At 36.5% G+C, this 19,671-nt stretch overlaps 1 protein-coding gene across 1 annotated transcript in view; it reads left to right on the top strand.

Moving 5' to 3' along the window:
* The first annotated feature begins 690 nt into the window (after positions 1-690).
* Positions 691-19,671, top strand: part of USH2A (usherin) — a 798,563-nt gene continuing 779,582 nt past the window's right edge. Inside the window, exons 1-3 of the mRNA XM_032136481.2 lie at positions 691-927; positions 1,606-2,294; positions 5,449-5,614. Of these exons, the coding sequence (XP_031992372.1) occupies positions 1,810-2,294; positions 5,449-5,614 (651 nt within the window). The 5' untranslated portion in view covers positions 691-927; positions 1,606-1,809. The remainder of the gene's footprint in view (positions 928-1,605; positions 2,295-5,448; positions 5,615-19,671) is intronic.

The following is a 19,671-nucleotide window of genomic DNA, read 5'->3' as shown; positions in this document are numbered from 1 at the left end:
CACAATTGACCAGTTATTTCCCAAACAAATTTCTCATTTTTACAACACAAAGGGAAAGCTAGAAGTATTAGCTGATTTAGAATATTCCTCATCTAGGATGAGATGTCCCAGATGGCAGAGAAGAGAGAGTTTTGGATGTAATTGAAACTCTATAGAACTGAGGGCAAATGTGCACATACACACACACACACACACACACGTTTCTATCCAATTAAGCAGCCAAAAAGTCAGCAATCCCATTGCTTCTTTAGTTTAATTAAAGTCACTGATTTTCCGAAACCAACATTTAGAGATCACATCAGATGCTACTCATAATGTAAAGAAACATGTGTATTATGGAGAGGGTATCCTGGGTGAAAGGTACAGCAACAACTGAATAGTCAACAGAAACTTCTATCAATGGGCCAAGCTTTGGGAGCATCAATATATAAAAGTTTAGAATTCCATTTTGTATCCTCTTCTCCCCCAAAAAGAAAGAGCACTGGAAATTTTTCCTTGTGTGGTGTTTAATAGTGGTAGATCATTTTGATTAAGGAATTAAATGGATTGAGGTGCATGAGAGCAGGAAAGAGGAGGGGCAAGAGGGGGGATAATAGGATAAGGTGTACTGCTACTTTAAAATTATGTATGCATGGTCCCATCCAGGTCCCTCCCACTGCTTGAGGTACCAGCGGAAAGCTTGGGCAGCTCAGTTCCAAGAGGGCCACCAAGAAGACTACGCTCTGAGTTTCAGGTAACCAAGTGTTTGCTGTGCAGAATACTTTACCTCGGCACCCAAGTCTTCCTTCCAGCATTCCTGCTGCTACAGCCTATTTGCTAAGAGTAACCAGGGGTTACAGCAGTGTTGCCAGGCAACGAGGGACAGCGGTCCTGTTGAAGAGCCATTTGTCACACTGAGGGGACTGGTTGAAATGCAATAAAGAAATGGTAACTCAGCTTATTTATCAATACAATTACTTGCACAGTATTAGGGATCCATGTGTAACCTACAAATTCATAGTCATATAAGGAAACACACAAACATTTTGCTAAATATTAAAGCATAGGACAGACAGATGGTGTTGGGTTTCTAATCAGCTTTACTCTCAGCTTAAAGTTGCTGCACATGCTGGGATAAGGGGAAAGGCCCAAAGTGCTTTGCCAGCTTTATTTTGGGCATCTGCAAGTTAGCTCTGTGTTACAATGTACAGTGCATGTGTAAAGAAAATCTACAAGATTCTTTTCCTTGTTAAGTAGGGGTGGTAATGCTATTGCTAATTCCCTGGGGTGAAGTAGCAACATAAAATTATTGTATGTGTAATATATTATTAATAATTATATAACACACACACACACACACACACACACACACATATATATATATGTATAACTGGTTATAAACATTACTGGTTGTCCTGTGGACTTATAAAGTGCTTGATTTGCCCAATGCAATCAAGAGATTTACCAAAAGAATGAGTATTTTACTCTGAGCACTGTGCTTCAAAATGTTTTTTGAGAAGTTCAGTAGTGTTGCTTCTAGGAGCTCAAAGTCCTCATGCCTGGGATGAGCTTCAGTTTTAAAGATGCGGCAGCTTTCCCTTGACGCTCTATGTTTTTGATTCCCAGATACCAGCTGCTACTCATGTCTTCGCCATTGCTAAGAACATCGTTGGTATTACCTTACTCTGAGAACGTGTCTGCAGTTTCCGGAAAATGGAGTATCGCAACATCACTTAAAGTACCCTGCTTTAAAGTATTGCTGGCAAGTGGCGTGGGCCTGATTATTTATTTAGAAATGCTTTATCAGGAGGAGAATGCTTTTTTGTAAACATGAATTGCCCAGTTCTTTCATTGGGCTCTGGCTTCTTGTTTCAGGTCATTGAAATGTTGATCTTTGTCTATTTTGCTTCAATATCCTTGGCTGAGTCACGAGGTCTTTTCCCAAGGCTGGAGAATGTGGGAGCTTTCAAGAATGTTTCCATCGTGCCAACCCAAGCAGTATGTGGACTCCCAGACCGAAGCACTTTTTGTCATAGCTCTGCTGCTGCTGAAAGTATTCAGTTCTGTACCCAGCGGTTTTGCATTCAGGATTGCCCATACAGATCTTCACACCCTACCTATACTGCCCTTTTCTCAGCAGGCCTCAGTGGCTGCATCACACCAGACAAGAATGATCTGCATCCTAACTCCCATAGCAATTCTACAAGTTTTATTTTTGGAAATCACAAGAACTGTTTTTCTTCTCCTCCTTCTCCAAGGCTGATGGCATCATTTACCTTAGCTGTATGGCTGAAACCTGAGCAACAAGGTGTAATGTAAGTAGTAGTGTGGGTATAAGCTTTTGTAGGTCCCCAAAACCCGTAGTAGTGAAGATCATTGCAGCCTGAATTCCAAACCAGAAGTGAAGGCTAACAATATAGAATTCATGCTATTGAAGACTAACTCTTCTAGTTGTTTCCCCAATTTAAATTTTTTTCTCTTGTATGGATGAAGTGGACCATGAAAAAAAAATGTGTTAAAATAGTTTGTTGAAGGCAAATGTGTTTATGCAGAATCATTTATTTTCTATAGCTTAGCTCGACCTTTGGTCTTAGCCTTCAAAGCCTAAAGCAGACTCAGAGTGAGTTTTAAGGCATGGAAACTCATGATACAAATAATTAATATTTTCAAAGTCTTGATCTGGGTTTATATAATCAACATTTCCTTACTAGGGTGTAACATTTTCATTAGGCAGATAGTTCTCTCAGGCCTTGGGACTGTTTTCTTCATCCTCGTTTCCTCAAGAAGAGCTGTTTGTTTGACTCATGGAAGATGTTCAGTAATATAAATTGAATACATAAAAAACCCTCCATCTCTAAAAAGATATAGCTTTTAGTCTTTATCTTGTGGTATTTTCATTTTCCAATTAGTTAGGAAATATGTAGGTAATGTGAGAGATTCTCAAAAGCTTTCATCCTGTTCATCCCAGAGAAATGCCTTCAACGAGTCTGGGTCTTATTACTGCCGTTTTTTGTTATTTAATCACAAGTTTTTCATTCTGTAATCTTTTCTCAAGCTGAGATCTAATGAGTTTCTCCTAAATATTTATCACCATCTTGGAGATTTTAACATATAGGACAGTTTTGAGGAATTTTTGCTTATCTTTTGTCTTCCTAGAGGGCTTTTGGCCCTTTCTCTTGTGACATTTTCTGTGTATGACAGCGTTGGCTGGATATCTGAAAACTTGTGAAACAAACCAGAAAAGTATTACAATCTCATAAGCAAATAGGACTTAAATGTCTTTGGTGTTTAGTTTCAATTTGCCAAGTGAAAGTTGGCATGTCTTCATTTTGTTTTAAATATGGATTAATCACAAAATTAATCACAAACCATTCCCATTTCTACATCTCTCCTCAAAGAAAACCTTGTTTTCTTACTGTTTGAAATTCTAGTAAATCCAAACTACTCACTTTGTATAATTAGTATCTGAAGAGTCTTAAAACATTGTCTTTTGACAAATAGGCTAAGATAAAATATCCTTCTGAGCTTGTAGGGACATATCTGTACCAAATTCATCTTCTATTGACATCATTTTGTATAAATAAGACAGAGAAGTATTTACAGGGTTGGAAGAATATGGTTAATGGTTTTGAGAGTTCCTTGTATCAAGGTCGTTTCCATTTTCAAAATTAAAATACCTTTGGGAATTGGGGGAATTTCGGGGTGTTTGCACTAGATAAGTAAAACAAACAAAACATGGATTATCCAATTATTGTTTATTCAGGAGCAGAATAAATCCAGTTCCTAAATATTTTGCTACCTGCCTTCCTCTCACATTTATTATCTACCAAAGCTAGTATGTTTACAAGCAAACAAAATAGCAAGGAAGATAATCAATAACATATTAAGAAATGCATTTTCAGTAAGCTTGGGGAAATAAGTCTGCATTTGGTAAATACATTCTTGAGTAATTGTCGAATTCTCACTTGTAGATTTAAACGGAAGAAAAATGAATAGGGGCAAACTCTTTTCAGGTTAAGACCTGATGGGTAGGGATAAAAACAAATTCACTTCAGTAAATTAGAAATATTCAACTACTGAAGGGTTAAAAATATAATTTGCAGTAGAATTTATAAAACTTTTATTTCTACTTATATAAAACCTTTATGTCATCTAAATCTATTTGCCTAAATTAAAAATATACTTGCACTCATAACTTTACACCAAATATACATACAAAATACAGTAAAATTGTGACAGTAAATGAGGGACTATTAGTGTTCTACAATCTTATTCTTACCTCCCAACTCAGGAAAAAATAGATGCAAGTGAGAAGAAATTATGTGTGAAAAACATGCCCTTTAAGGAAAGCTTTAAACCATCTTTAGCAGTAATTCTTGATTGGCTCAATTTTATACGTTTGCCTCTCTGATACTTCCTACCAAATTTGATCACAAACTCATCATTTTTTGAGAGACCACTGTATCCTAGGTGTGTGTGTGTGTATCCTTCGAATACTCATGATCTAAATGATCAAATGGAGGGTACAGATGGATGAGTGCTATTACCTAGGCAGCACAGTGTGTTAAGTGAGCACAAAGTGAGACCCCTCAACCAACCCTGAGCAGGAAGAAGGGTGCCAGGACCAAGCATAATCATTCAGATGCCAAAGCTAAGTAGGAGGTAACCAGGTGAAGAAGAGAACTCAAGGTCTGAAAGGTGTGTCACTCTAATAAGGATAGAGATCACTTAAAATAATTTGATAACTGCCCTGACACAAGACCTGGAAGTTTTCTGAAAACTCTTCTACTTTTTCAAAATCTTATTTCACTGTGTTCTAGAAGGCTGAATGACCTTTCACCTCAGATATTTAACGTGATCTGAGTGCCTCAGTTGGACTGTATGGTCATGGAGAGGTAGCCAGTCATCTTACAGACACTGGCTTTGGCTTTGGGCCAGTTGGTGATGGGGTGAGTAGGGACTATAGCTGTCCACCCTTCATTTCACCGTGGGAATTAAATAGAGTGATTCTGACTTCAGGGCTACCAATTTAGAGCCTTCTATGGACACTAAATTTGCTTTACATTAAAAAAAATTTTTGCACTGATGACTCAATACTCAAGCGGCCTGTAGTGTGTTGCACCACTTCCTCTAAAAGAAATAGCAGGAGAACTAATGAGCCAATAACCTAAATGTTAGTTTTGCAGAATGATTCCACCACTTTAGTTTCCATCATGAATCTCTAATGAAGGGTGCTGAGGCTTTGGGGAATATATTGTAAATAAGAATTCTATTTTTTATGGAAATAAAGGGGCTTCTTCATTGGAATAAAGCTTGCATTGAATATAATGACATTCAGACACTTATTCATAGTACACCATTTTGAGCAAAGTTTGAGGTCATTTTAACACCACTGTAACTGCACAATACCTTAGCATGTCTTTTTGGTTGGATGCTGACCTTTTCTCTCTTTTCTGGTTGCTTCCTAAGGTGTGTTATAGAAAAGACAGTGGATGGGCAGATTGTGTTCAAACTTACAATATCTGAGAAAGAGACCATGTTTTATTATCGCACAGTAAATGGTTTGCAACCTCCAATAAAAGTAATGACACTGGGGAGAATTCTTGTGAAGAAATGGATTCATCTTAGTGTGCAGGTGAGTAAAATAAAAAATATTTAACATTTGGTTAAACACAAGGATTTGTCTTCCTTTCTCTCTTTTAAATGGCATCTACTCACAAAATCTGCAGCAGTATCTTTTAGATTTCAGGTGTGTATAAATGATAACTAAAGAAGAAAAATATTTAAATTACCTAATGATGTATCTCTTGATATACTAGCATTTCCTCCCCCAAAATTGCTGTAAAAGCTCTCACAGAAACTTAAAGACAATGCTATCTTAATTATAATATCCTCAGAAAATTTTTGTTTTATCGGGTTCGTATATTCTATTTTGTTTAAAAATGTGTAAGGGCTCATTTGATGTCTGGTACTAATTTTACTAGTCATGGATGTATTAATACCCCAGCTTGATTTTTACATCTGTCTTTCTCAGATAGCAACTGATGATGTGAATAAAATTTGTCTGTTGCATTAAAATGGTGACCTTAGAACTAATGAACTTTACACTTGAGGCACTCAAAAGGTGTTATATTATTATTTTAGTTGTCAACCACAGTTTGTATGAGCCTTAGAAGCTGCTAAAGGCTGAGAGAGCTGTGATATGTCTGGTATTTACAGTCTCCAGAAGAGAGGCACAGTTCATCCTTTTGTTTTTTCAGGGCACTGGAATGGCCCAATACAGTTAAAGCCACACCTGCCTTTCAAACCAGATGTATTAGTCCATTCTTGCACTGCTATAAAAAATACCGGAGACTGGGTAACTTATTACAAAGAAAAGAGGTTTAATTGGCTCATGGTTCTGTGGGCTATACAGGAAGCATGCTTCTGGCATCTGCTCAGCTTCTGGGGAGACCTTAGAAAACTTACAATCATGGCAGCAGACAAAGGCTGAGCAAGCACTTCACGTGGCCAGAATAGGGAGGAAGAGAGAGAAGGGGAGGTACTTCACACTTCTAAACAACCAGATCTCATGAGAATTCTATCAGGAGACTAGCCCTAGGTGGATGGTGTTAAAGTACTGATGAGAAAACGCCTCCATGTTCCAATCGCCTCCCGTAAGGCCCCACCACCAACGCTGGGGATTACAATTGGACATGAGGTTTGGGCAAGGACACAGAGCCAAATCATGTAACTTGGGGTGCTGGGTACCACAGTTTCCAGTATGAGCTCTCATATGAGCATCCATCCAGTGGCTCATGTGAACCTCATTTGAACTAGAGGACATTTACACCCTTGTTCATTTTATAAAATTTATCTCTGATTTCTCACTTTTTTTAATCGTGAAGCAGATAATGAGTGTGCATCCTCAGAGGGTCTTGATAATTGTTTTGGCTTTCAGATACTAAGATATGAGTTTAGCAAATGTGATTGGCAGGGATCAGAGTTTTCATACACAGCTAGGGTTGAAATGATACACAAAGGGGACGTCATGTCTGACGTCAAGCCTTGTCCATAGGACATGAAGATTTCAGATTCTCAATGCTTATTCTCCATGTGTTCAGTAGTTAACAGATAGGAGACCAATTTGTCCTAGTCTTGAAGTTTCCATTGTCTTGAAGTCTCCATTCTGCCCACTGACCAGTCCTACAGAATTGGGTTTTAATATTAAAAACATAGAAATAGAAACTTTTAAAAACAATGCCTCTTTGCAGAACATGCCAAATAGATATGTTTGTTGCATATTTTTGTATCAACAATGACAAAAGAAATTCTCTTTACTTGCCTTTATTTTGTGTTATCTGTGAAACTGTGCCATGTTTTGGCAGGCAGTAGTACATTAAAAGCTTTACAAAGAAAGTTTAAAATCTAAATGCAGAGCGGTAACCATGACTGAATTACTCTCTTGGGAATAAAATGCTCTTAGAGTGCCTACTGAAATCAGCATTATCATTTCAATACATGTCAAATATGAGTCATTTCCTAGTTTAGGCAAAATTTCTTCATAAATCTTTAAATCTTTCTCTTCTTTCAAGAAAAGGTTAAAGTACTTATGATTTAATGAGACTGCTTTATTTCATAACTGTTTGACTATCAAGAGAAAACTTGTCCTTTTCAATTTGTACACTCTTTTATTTATTTTTTTGCATAAGTTTTAAGCTATTCTGCATTTTATATTAAAACTACAGAACTAGACAGTTACAAAATGTTAGAAAACCATTCAGATCTGTCATTTAATCATCTAGCACTTATTAAATATTTGAGGGGTACCCAGCATTATGGGAATCTGGATTCATTCAAATGAAAATTAAAGAGCAATTATTTACTCTAAAATGGAGATCTATATAAGGTTCCTTTATATTGGGCAACAGTCTGAATATGTTTAAGGTATTATGAAATTTATAAAAATCCATATTATAGATATTTTTTTTTTGAGACAGAGTTTCTCCCTTCTTGCCCAGGCTGGAGTGCAATGGCATGATCTTGGCTTACTGCAACCTCCGTCTCCTGAGTTCAAGAGATTATCCTGCCTCAGCCTCCCAAGTAGCTGAGATTACAGGTGCCTACCACTACACTGGCTAATTTTTTGTATTTTTAGCAAAGAAGGGGTTTCACCATTGTTGGCCAGGCTGGTCTCGAACTCCTGACCTCAGGTGATCCACCTGCCTTGGCCTCCCAAAGTGTAGGGATTGTAGGCGTGAGCCACAGTGCCCAGCCTAGATTTTGAAAAAGGAATGTACTAATTACTCAACAGTTGTTATAAGAAATAACAGAGGCCAGGCGCAGTGGTTCATGCCTGTAATCCCAGCATTTTGGGAGGTAGAAATGAACGGATAGCTCGAACCAGGAGTTCAAGGCCAGCCTGGGCAACATGGCAAAACCTCATCTCTACAAAAAAAACACCCTAAAAAGATTAGCCAGGGGTGATGGTGCGTATCTGTAGACCCAGCTACTCAGGAGGTTGGGGCTAAAGTGGAAAGATCACCTAAGCCTGGAAGTCAAGGCTTCAGTGACCCACGATCATGCCACTGCATTCCAGCCTGGGCAAAAGAGCAAGATCCTGTCTCAAAAAAAAAAAAAAAAAAAGTAACAGGAAGGACAGGAGATTAGGAGTTGGGAAATCTGATTTAGGTTATGCTACTCTGTAGTCTTAAGAATAAAATTTATAGGAATCCATATGATAGTTGTTTAATAAGGAATGTACTAATTGCTTAAATGTTGTTATAAGAAGTAATGGAAGCTGGGCACAGTGGCTCACACCTATACCCTGCCCGCCTCGACGTCTCAAACTGAGTCATTTGACTCAGTTTTACCATTTACATAAGAAGATTGAACTAGATGAACAAAGTGAGGGCCTTTTGAATTCTTCATTAAAAAGTAAGTGGAGTGTGGAGTGTAGCACAAGTCATTAAAGTATGGCAAGCTGTTGAGTTGTGTAGGGTTATTTAGATAGTAAGTGACAGAGCCAGCCCCATTAACCAATGATCAGTCTTGTGCTTTTTTTCTCTTCTCCCATGCTGCCTGGCATTTACATAAAAACATTTTTTTTTGCTAGATTTTATGAACAAAATATAGAGAAATGTAGATTACTATTCCATTGTATAACTGCAAGAACATTTGCAGAAAAAATATTTTAGTATAAAATGTAACTTACTGTTACATGATTATATAATGCGTCTAAACTCCATTTAATTTGCGGATTAGGGACTTTTATCATGCTAGGCATAAGATAGAACAAATGATTAATAATCTTGTTTAGTCAAGTTTCAAACTACAAACCTGCACTTTATGTATATGTGTATTTTCACCCATCTTCCAAATGGCCACAAATTGATGAATTTATATAGTGTGTGTGTTTCTGTGCATGTGAAAAAATAAAACATACAACTCTATTCATGGAATGGCCCAGAAACCAGAATTTTACTTCATAGCTTATAGTGGTTTTTTACTGGTTAGCTTATACCTGGTGGCATAAAATTAATTAGCAGATCTCAACTTAATGCTTTATCTCAGACAGTTCACTTGTATCAGCTTCCCATCAGTAAAATCAGAATTCTAATTTACCCAAATCAGAAAAAAATGATTTTAAATAATTAAATCTCTGGGGGAAAAGATGTCAGGAAATCCAGACATACCAAAATTGGAAATCGAATTTCCTAAACAAACAAACAAACAAACAAACAAACAAAATGCTCAGTATTGCTATGGTAATGAATCTCACAGCTTTTATTCCAAAACTAGCATTTTAAAGCATCAACCTGTTGGAAAATGATTAGTGTTTAAATTAATATTCATTTATGGTCTTGAATCTGACAGGATTGCCAATTGAAATTTTACTTTGGGGTTTAATATACTGGCTATTTCAAATTATATCAAGCTAAAATTCATTATGTCATTTTTTATACTAAAACTAGAAAAAATCAATTCATACTTTTTATTATCATATAGGGAACACTGATCATATTAGCAAAATTTTTAAAGCTTAGTTTTTATATTAAATCAGCACATGCTGTAGTTATAAGATTTCCTTTGGTTACTCTTATAAAAGTTTTGAAATATGTAAAAAAAATTACTTTAGCATTTTGTTATGGATTGGTAGGTAAAACAATTTGGAAATATGTATATGTGTTTAGTGGCATTTCATTTAAAAGTAAAACTTTAGGGTTTTCTTTGACAATATATTTTGCCTTAAGCAGTTCCACACACTTTATAGTGCAATTAGCATCAAAGAATCATCAGTATAGTCATCCTTCTAGTAATTATGCAGAATTGCAGTAAAACAATTACTACAATTTGAAGCTGATGAAATACTACAGCTGTGGAACCAAGAAATGATTTAGCATTGGGCTTGTTCACATTTTCTATGCTATTTTGAGGGCTCCTTGATACATTGACAATTCAAGAGCCATGCATGACTCTAGCTACAATAGTGTGAAAAAGAGCAGTTCTAATATGATACAATGAAGAAAATAAATGCATGGGTAAATAAAGTTTTAGGAATCAATAGATAAAGGATAGGAGTTTCATAATCCTAGTTCATGAAGTATGCTCTTTTGATTTATGTATTCAATCTAGGAAAGAAAAACTATTGATAGTTCTGAAGGAAAAGAAAATGCAATTTAACCAACATTTGTTAGAATAGATAAACCAAGTCTCTCAATTAATCTCTGAACTGTATGCCCATGTGCACACTTTATAAAGGTGTTTCCATGTTCCTATTGATTGAGGGAACATAAAACATCCATGTCACCTTATGGAAGCCTCCTCATTCAGTTCAGTAAGCTCTACGGCATAGAATTGTCATAGGAATACCGTCCCAGCCCACTCTAAGAGAATCTCAATCCGTATTATTTCTTTAATATATCATTGCATTTAGCTCTGACTCTGTGTGTGTGTGTGTGTATGTGTGTGAAAGTATGCATGCATATGTGTGCTAAATGTTTCTTTGTGCAAAGCCTTCTGCTTATATCTAGCCAGCTGGGTTAACAGCTCAAGTTAGTTGAATAGTTTTGGGTTATTCAAAATAAATTAAGATCAATAGAATATAATGAAGTTTTTCAGAACAATCAGTTACAAATTTTCATAGCTGCTATTAATCACTGATTTATGTGCACTATATTAAACACGTTACATACTTGCAGTTATACAATGAAATAGTGACATACTTGTAACATCTTTAATATAGTGTAATAATAGTTCTATGCCATTGACTTAAAATATCTCCATTACAGAGATTTTAAAAAATTAGCCTTAGGAAATTTAAACTACCTGCCTACATTTATAGTCTTAAGTTTCTCTGACCTTAAACTAAAAATAATAACTTGCCATGTACATGGGTCACTGAGCAGATCTAAATAATAGTTTTTAAAATTCTCCAAGCCAAAAAAAAAAAAATGGCACAGAAACCCAAAAGAACTGAAAACATATTTATAATGTAAATGTAATTTTGTATATTTATACATATTTGAACATATTTATAATATAAATATTTGCAATGCTTCAGATATTTACATGATTTATACAAATAATTAAAGTCAATATATTTTGTAACTATACCACTCATTGATATAAGCAGTTTAAATGTACAATAGAATGTAATTTTGTATAAAGTTCTGCTCAATATTTGCATGTTTTATGGCAGTTGTGATAGACTACAATGGCTTAAAGAAAGAATATTTCCCTTAAGCCAGCCTGATCACCTGACCCATGCCGTATAGAATCAACCCTTATTACGATAAAATATAAAGAAAGAAGCACTTGCTACTTTATTATCGAAGAGGTAAAACCATCCGAGTAAAAAAGTAATTATTCTCTGTACGTTTTTTGCTTGTGATTTTAAAATGCCATATTTAAGCAGAAGGCAAGGCTTTAATTCTTGTCCTTTTAATAAAAAATTGTGCAACCCTGGGAAAACTATGTAACTCCTCAAAATGTTAGGGTACCCATTACAAATTGGAAACAAACAAACTTGAACTATTTAGCTTACACCATAAATTTGAACATGTAAAGAAAATAATGTCTGCTAAAACACTTTATAGCCTATAACTTCCTGCTGTGATGGAGCTTACAGTCTATTCCGAGGATAAGCAATCAAATAATTACGCCAATAAAAGCAAAATTATAATTGTGGTAAGTGCTACATGATCATATGAAGAATGATTTGGTCAAACCACTGAAGTCAAGAAAGGCTTCCTTGAGTAAATGTTATTGAATATGTATATTAGTTTTCTAGGCCTGTACTAAAAAATTATCACAAACTTGTGGCTTAACACAATAGTTAATTCATTGTTGAAGAGTTCTGGAGGCCAGAAGGCTGAAATCAAGGTGTTAGAAGGGCCATGCTCTTTCTGAAACCTCTAGAATCCTTCCTTGCCTCTTCCAGCATCTGGTGTTTGCACAGATACCAGAGTATGTGATTGTGCTACCTCCTGGGGTTTGTCTACCCACAGCAAGGCCAGGAACCCAGAAAGGGAAAGGGGAGTGCCCAGTGTAGCCAACACCCACCGCATGAGAAACAGAGCTGGCAGCAATCCTTGATGCTCCTTAGCTTGTAGCTACACCACTCCAGCCTCTGCCTCCATTGTCATATGGTCCTCTCCTCTGATCACGTGTGTCTTCTCTTCTTATAAGGACATCAGTCGTACTGGATTAGGATTCTTCCTAATTCAGTAGGACTCATCTTAACTCAATTACATCCAAAAATACACTACCCAAATAAGGTCAGAGTCACACGCACATAGGGTTAGGGCTTCAGTATGTATGACTTTGGATGGGATGCAGTTCAACTGATAGTAAGATTTATTCAAAAGAATGCGTAGGATCCAACTGGGCAAAGATAATTGATAAGAACATTCCATAAATGCATAGCAAATAGTGTAAATGTCCTTGTATAAAAAGAAATATGTTACATAGACTAAAAAACCAATGTGGTTAGAGTGTCGCTGGCAAAGTGGGACATGGTGTGAAATGAGGACAGAACAGTAGGAAGAGGCTATGTGTTAAAGAGAATCACTGGATATATTAAGATTTTTTTTTAAATGGGACTCTATTGAAATGTTTTATGTGAAGGACAGGAGATGAGGGATGAGGGTAAGGAAGGAAAACGTATGACATGCACAGATTATCTTTTCCTAAAGACCACTTTGGCTGCAGTGAGAGAGAATGGTTTGCTTGAAGACAAGTGTGAAGGGTTGTTAGGGTATTTTCATGGACCAAGTCAGATGTAAGTGTTACTTACTTACAGCATGAAGACAATAGTGAATATGCAAATGAGTGGTCAGCTTTGAGAGGAGTTTAAGAATTAAATTAAAGGGCTTGTTGATGAAGGAATGTGTAATTTGAGGGAAAGGGAGTTGATGAATCCTAGCTTTCTGGCTTATATAATTGCAGGTACAGTGATTTCTTTTTCTCAAATAGAAATACTGAAAGAGAATCAGATTTTGGATATGGAGCATATATGAATTAGATTCCAGTTTAGGGTAATAATTCTCAACTATAGAAATTATTAGCATTATTGAGAAACTTAAAAAAATACTCTGATGCCCATATCCCTTTATGTCTTCATTGGTCTAGGTGGGGCACAGACATTATTTCTTTCTTTCTTCCTGTCCCAATGGATTTAAAAAGGGTGTAACAAAGAAAATATCAGTCTACCATTGATGAGCATTTAGGTTGGTTCCATATCTTTGCTATTGTGAACAGTGCTGCAACGAACATATGTGTGCATCCGTCTTTATGATAGAATGACTCAGATTCCTCTGGGTATATACCCAGGAATGGAATTGCTGGGTATAATGGTAGTTCTGTTTTTTTGGTCTTTGAAGAATTGTCACATTGTTGTCCATAATGGTTGAAGTAATTTACACTCCCAACATCAGCGTATTAAGCATTCCTTTTTCTCTGCAACCTCACTAGCACTGTTGTTTCTTGACTTTAATAACAGACATTCTGACTGATGTGAGATGGTATCTTTCTTTGTGGTTTTGATTGACATTTCTCCAATGATTAGTGATCATATGCTTGTTGGCCACATGTATGTCTTCTTTTGAAAAGGGTCTGTTTATGTCCTTTGCCCACTTTTTAATAGGGTTGTTTGTTTTTTCTTGTAGATTTGTTGAAGTTTGTTATAGAGGCCAGCTATCAGACCTTCACCAGATGTATAGTTTGCAAAACTTTTCTCTCATTCTATAGGTTATCTGTTCACTCTGTTGATAGTTTGTTTTGCTTTGCAGAAGCTCTTTAGTTTAATTTGATCTCATCTGAAATTGCTTTTGGCATCTCTGTCATGAAATCTTTGCCTGTTCCTATTTCCTATGTCCAGAGCGCTATTGCCTAGATTGTCTTTCAGGCTTTTAGTTTTGGGTTTTATGTTTAAGTCTTTATTCCAACTTGAGTTGATTTTTATATATGGTATAAGGAAGGGGTCCAGTTTCATTCTTCTGCATATGGCTAGCCAGTTATCCCAACATTTATTGAACAGGGAGTCCTCTCCCCATTGCTTGTTTTTGTCAGCTTTCTCAAAGATCAGATGGTGGTAGGTGTGGTGTCTTATTTCTGGGCTCTCTATTCTTTTTCTTTGGTCTGTGTGTCGGTTTTTGTACCAGATTCATGCTGTTTTGGTTACTGTAGCCCTGTAGTATAGTTTGCAGTCAAGTAATGCGATGCCTCCAGCTTTGTTCTTTTTGTGTAGGACTGTCTATTTGGGCTCATTTTTGGTTTTATATGAATTTTAAAATAGTTTTTTCTAGTTATTCAAAGTATGTCATGGTTTGTTTGATAGAAATAGCATTGAATCTATAAATTTCTTTGGGCAGTATGGCCATTTTAATGATACTCGTCCTTCCTATCCATGAGCGTGGAATGTCACACAAACCAATGATATTTGTTTTTGTCATCTCTGATTTATTTGAGCAGTGCTTTGCAGTTCTCCTTGTACAGATCTTTCCCCTCCCTGGTTAACTGTATTCCTGGTATTTTGTTCTTTTTGTGGCGATTGTTTCACTTCTTCTAATCAAATCTATTTAGTACCTGTTATTAAGCTGTGTAGCCATTAGTATACAGTAGTACTCCGTTATCGTTGGTTTTGCTTTCTGTTGTTTGTTACCCACAGTCAACCACAGTCTGAAAATATCAAATGGAAAATTTCAGAAGTAAACAATTCATAAGTTTTAAATTGGGTGCTGTTCTGTGTAGTGTGATGACATGTGAGGTGGTCACCGTACCTCCTGCCTGGGAGGTGAAGCATCCCTTTGTCCAGCAGTGTGATGACATGTCAGGTGGTCACCGTACCTCCTGCCTGGGAGGTGAAGCATCCCTTTGTCCAGCAGCTTCTCCTTATTGTCTATGCTCCTAGCCCTTCAGTCACGTAGTAGGTCTCTTAGCAATCAGATCAGCTGTTGCTGTATCACAGTTGTCGCTCGTGTTCAAGGAAACTGTATTTCACTTCTTAATGGCCCCAAAGTACAGTAATAGTAATGCTGGCAATTTGGCTATGGCAAGAAGCCATAAAGTCCCTCTTTTAAGTGAAAAGGTAAACACTCTCAACGTAACAAATGAAAGAAAAAAGATCATATGCTGAAATTACTAAGAACTTCAGTGTAAGAATGTATCTTCTGTCCATGAAATTCTGAACAACATATGGTTATAATTGTTCTATTTTAATAGTTATTGTTAATCTCTTACTGGGCCTAATTTATAAAAAATAAACTTTATCTTGGGTATGTATGTATAGGAAAAAACATAGCATATATAGGGTTCAGTAATATCCACGGTTTCAGGCATCCACTGGGAGTCTTGCAACATATGCTCAATGGATAAAGGGGGACTACTGTGTGCACAATGTATGTATACACTCAAAAAGAGTTTTGTTTAGCTAGTGTGTGTAAGAAGATTATCACAAGTCACACTGCAGTGTTTGCCTTTTGCCAGTCTGAATGTTATCATCAGCCTAATATTTTATAGCAAAGATTTAAGTTCAGTGAAAACTTCCCTATGGAAACACTTCCAATCAAGACCTACAGCAAGCTATGGATAAATTAACATTTAACCTTGAAAACTGATATTTGAAGAAGAATTAGCAATTAATAATTTCCGCTAGAAAATGGTGGTTTCTCAGCCAATAGCTATAAAGTATATAATATATGTAAAAGGAAATATATACAAATATGATATTGGACATATATTACATGTACGACTAAAATTGAAAATTGCTATAAATAGAAGAGTATGTTCCAATGTCCACTGATTTTTTTTTTTTAACAATCTCTAGTCTTGCAAATGCCACTATGGTAATTCTGTCAAATTTGTAATGGTTGGAATTTGATGGTAGCGCTTTTGAAAACCTGTATTATCTCATGGAATTGTCATTTATATTATATCATTTTCACCTAAAAGCCAAATACAATAAGACTTAAATTATTTTTGCTTTTTTTTGTGGATAGTCATTTTTGTGCCCAAAGGGCTAACTGATGCCTTCAGTTATACATGAACAATTCCCACTAACGTCAGAAAGAATAGTGTGCGTATAACCTAGGGCAGAATTTGGCCTATGGAATGTATCACTCAGTAATGGAATGGAGAATATGACTTTATTTAAACATGGACTTGAGTAGTTTTATTTTTCCTTACTGTTTCCCTTGGCATTTCTCTCTCTAAAGTTCAACATTCAAAAGTATTCTATGCAGCTGTAGTGTCCTGGATGCATAATAAGGGCATATGTTCAAGGCAAGTTTAAATATCCATCTAAGCCAAAGACAGAGTAATTAACATTAAACAAATTAAGACAACTTTTCCAAGAATGAAAGGCTTTAATAGATTAGCTAATTTTAGAATTATTTAACAACCGTGAAAAATTATTAGTATTCATAAATATGTATATAAAAATACATGTAATGTCTTCTGTTAAACAGCAATTTCATTCTGCCCTCTAATGATCACATGACATACTTCTGAAAAAAGTCAAACAGTGTGTTCTGGAAGGACAAAACAAAATTGGTTCATTTTTGCTTATACTTAGTGTTCAATTGTTTTCAATCTGGGGAGAGAGGAAGGGAAAGAAAGAGGGAAGGACAGAAGAGAGCAAGAAAGGAAGGAAGGAGGAGAGAAAGGAGAGATGGAAGTCATGTGACATAGCTAGGGATTTGGGGCAAAATTCAAGACCCATGTTTTCCTTGATGGAAAGCCAAGGAACCAGAGTAGGAGAGTCAGCCCATGCCAATTTGACTGTGGTAGAGGTGACCAAGAAAGTTTAGATTATGGATGTATAGTAGGTAATTTTAGGTTGTTTTTGTCTGGGATATAAACCCATTGTGTTATTCCAGTTATTTGGCCAAAATGTTCCATGCAACCATTTTGGAGTGCTAGCACTTTAGGGAATTTATAAAAAGGGGTGGTGTTCAGTGCTTGGGTTGAATACAAGATAGGTAGAAAAGGACAATCAAAGGAATTAGCTGCAAATGAGATGAAATCTATGGGAACATATATTGAGAAAACTAATGACCATTGTAATTTAATCCTCTGAAATACCTGCAACAATCTGAGAACAAGGTAGGTGGCAAGATGCACTTATAAATATTAAAGAAACACAAGACCCCATACATTTTGAAAACTGGGGAGTACCGAACTTGGAGAGAGGTCTAGTATAGGTAGTGCTTGTTGGTTTGCATATTTTTAAAAACACTTTATGGAGGTCTGATTGACATAGAAAAGTCTGTCCATGTTGCATGTATGCAACTTAATGAGTCTAAAGATAAATATATGCCCATGAAAGTATCACCATAATCTGTGGCGTAAACATATCCACCTATTTGTTTATTTTTAATTAAACTTTTTTTTTGAGATAATTGTAGGTTCACAGGCACTTGTGAGAAATAATACAGGAATCCCATGTGTACTCTTTACTCATTTATTCTCATCAGTAACATCTTTTATAACTATGGTACAATGTTACAACCAGGATATGGACATTAATATAACCCATATTATTCACATTTCCCATTTTTCATATATTCCTATGTGTATATGTTTAGATCCATATGATTTTATTAAAATTTTATCCACCACAGCCGAGTTGCAGAAAAGTTCCTACAAGGACACCTCAAGCTGCCTTTTTATAACCACGCCCACTGTGTCCCTTCCCCTACTGCTGCCACAGATGTCCCTAACTTCTGGCAACCACTCACTTGTACTCTATTTCTAAAATTTTGTCTTTAAAAATGTTGTATACATGGCATCACACAATATGTACTCTTTTGGGGTTGTTTCTTTCTTTTTTACCCAACATAATTCCGTGGGAATTCATTCAAGTTGTTAAGGGTGTTGATAGTCCACCTTATTGCAGCATAGTATTCCATGGTATGCGGATACAGTGGCTTGTTTAACCCTTCACCTATTGAAGGACATCTAGGTTATTTCTAGTTTTGGGTTGTAACAAATAAAGTTAAAGCATTAGTGTGGACGTTTTTGATGTTTTTGTTAACATACATATTCGTTTCTCAGGAATAAATGCTGAAGAGTGCAATAGCGTATGGCAGTTACATGTGTAGTGTTTTAAGAAACTCATTTCCAGAGTGACTGTGCCATTTTAGAATCCCACCAGTGACGTATGAGTGCTCCAGATTGTGCACATCCTTTGTAGCATTTAAAATAAATGCTACATTTATTTTACTATTTAAAATAACATTTTAGCCATTCTGACAGATAATATATCACTGTGGTTTTATTTTGCATTTCTTTAATGACTAATGGTGTTCAGCATATTTTCGTGTGCTTATTTACCATTCATGTGTCCTATTCGGTGATGTCTCCCCATGTCTTCTGCCCATTTTCTAATTTGATTGCTTATTTGTAGCTTGCCGTTTTTATTCTTTTTACAGGGTTTTGCTGAGACTGATTGGGTCCAATTTATCAATCTTTCCTCTTATGTATTGTGTTTTCCATGTCAAGTCTATGAAGCCTTGCCTACCCCTAAATCCTGAATATTTTTTCTAAAAGTTTTTAAATTTTATATTGTTAAACTTAAGTATGTGTTTCAGGCCAGGCATGGTGGCTCATGCCTGTAATCCCCACACTTCAGGATGCCGAGGTGGGTGAATTGCTTGAGCCCAGGGCTTTGAGACCAGCCTGGGCACCTTTTCTTTACAAAACATTAGCTGAGCATGGTGCTGTGTGCCTGTAGTTCCCTCTATGGGGGAGGCTGAGGTGGGAGAATCAGTTGAGCGCTGGAGTTTGAGACCAGCCTGGGCAACTTGGTGAAACCTCATCTCTACTAAAAATACAAAAACAATTAGCCAGGCATAGTGGAGTGCACCTGGTGTCCCAACTGCTCAGGAGCTGAGGTAGGAAGATCACCTGACCCCAGGAAGTCGAGGCTGCTGTGAGCAGAGATCATGCCACTGCACTCCAGCCTGGGCAACAGGGTGAGACCCTGTCTTTAAAAAAAATAGTAATAATAAGCCTATGTTTCACTTTGAATTAATATTTTTTTTTTTTTTTTGAGACGGAGTCTTTCTCTGTCCCCCAGGCTGGAGTGCAGTGGCGCGATCTCAGCTCACCGCAACCTCCACCTCCTGGGTTCACGCCATTCTCCTGCCTCAGCCTCCCGAGTAGCTGGGAATACAGGCGCCCGCCAACACGCCCGGCTAATTTTTTGTGTTT

The sequence above is a fragment of the Hylobates moloch genome, unplaced genomic scaffold (genome assembly GCF_009828535.3).
Source record: "Hylobates moloch isolate HMO894 unplaced genomic scaffold, HMol_V3 SCAFFOLD_18, whole genome shotgun sequence".
NCBI lineage: Eukaryota > Metazoa > Chordata > Mammalia > Primates > Hylobatidae > Hylobates > Hylobates moloch.
The sequence above is the reverse complement of the archived record's forward strand: the minus strand, read 5'-3'. Positions and strand labels throughout refer to the sequence as shown.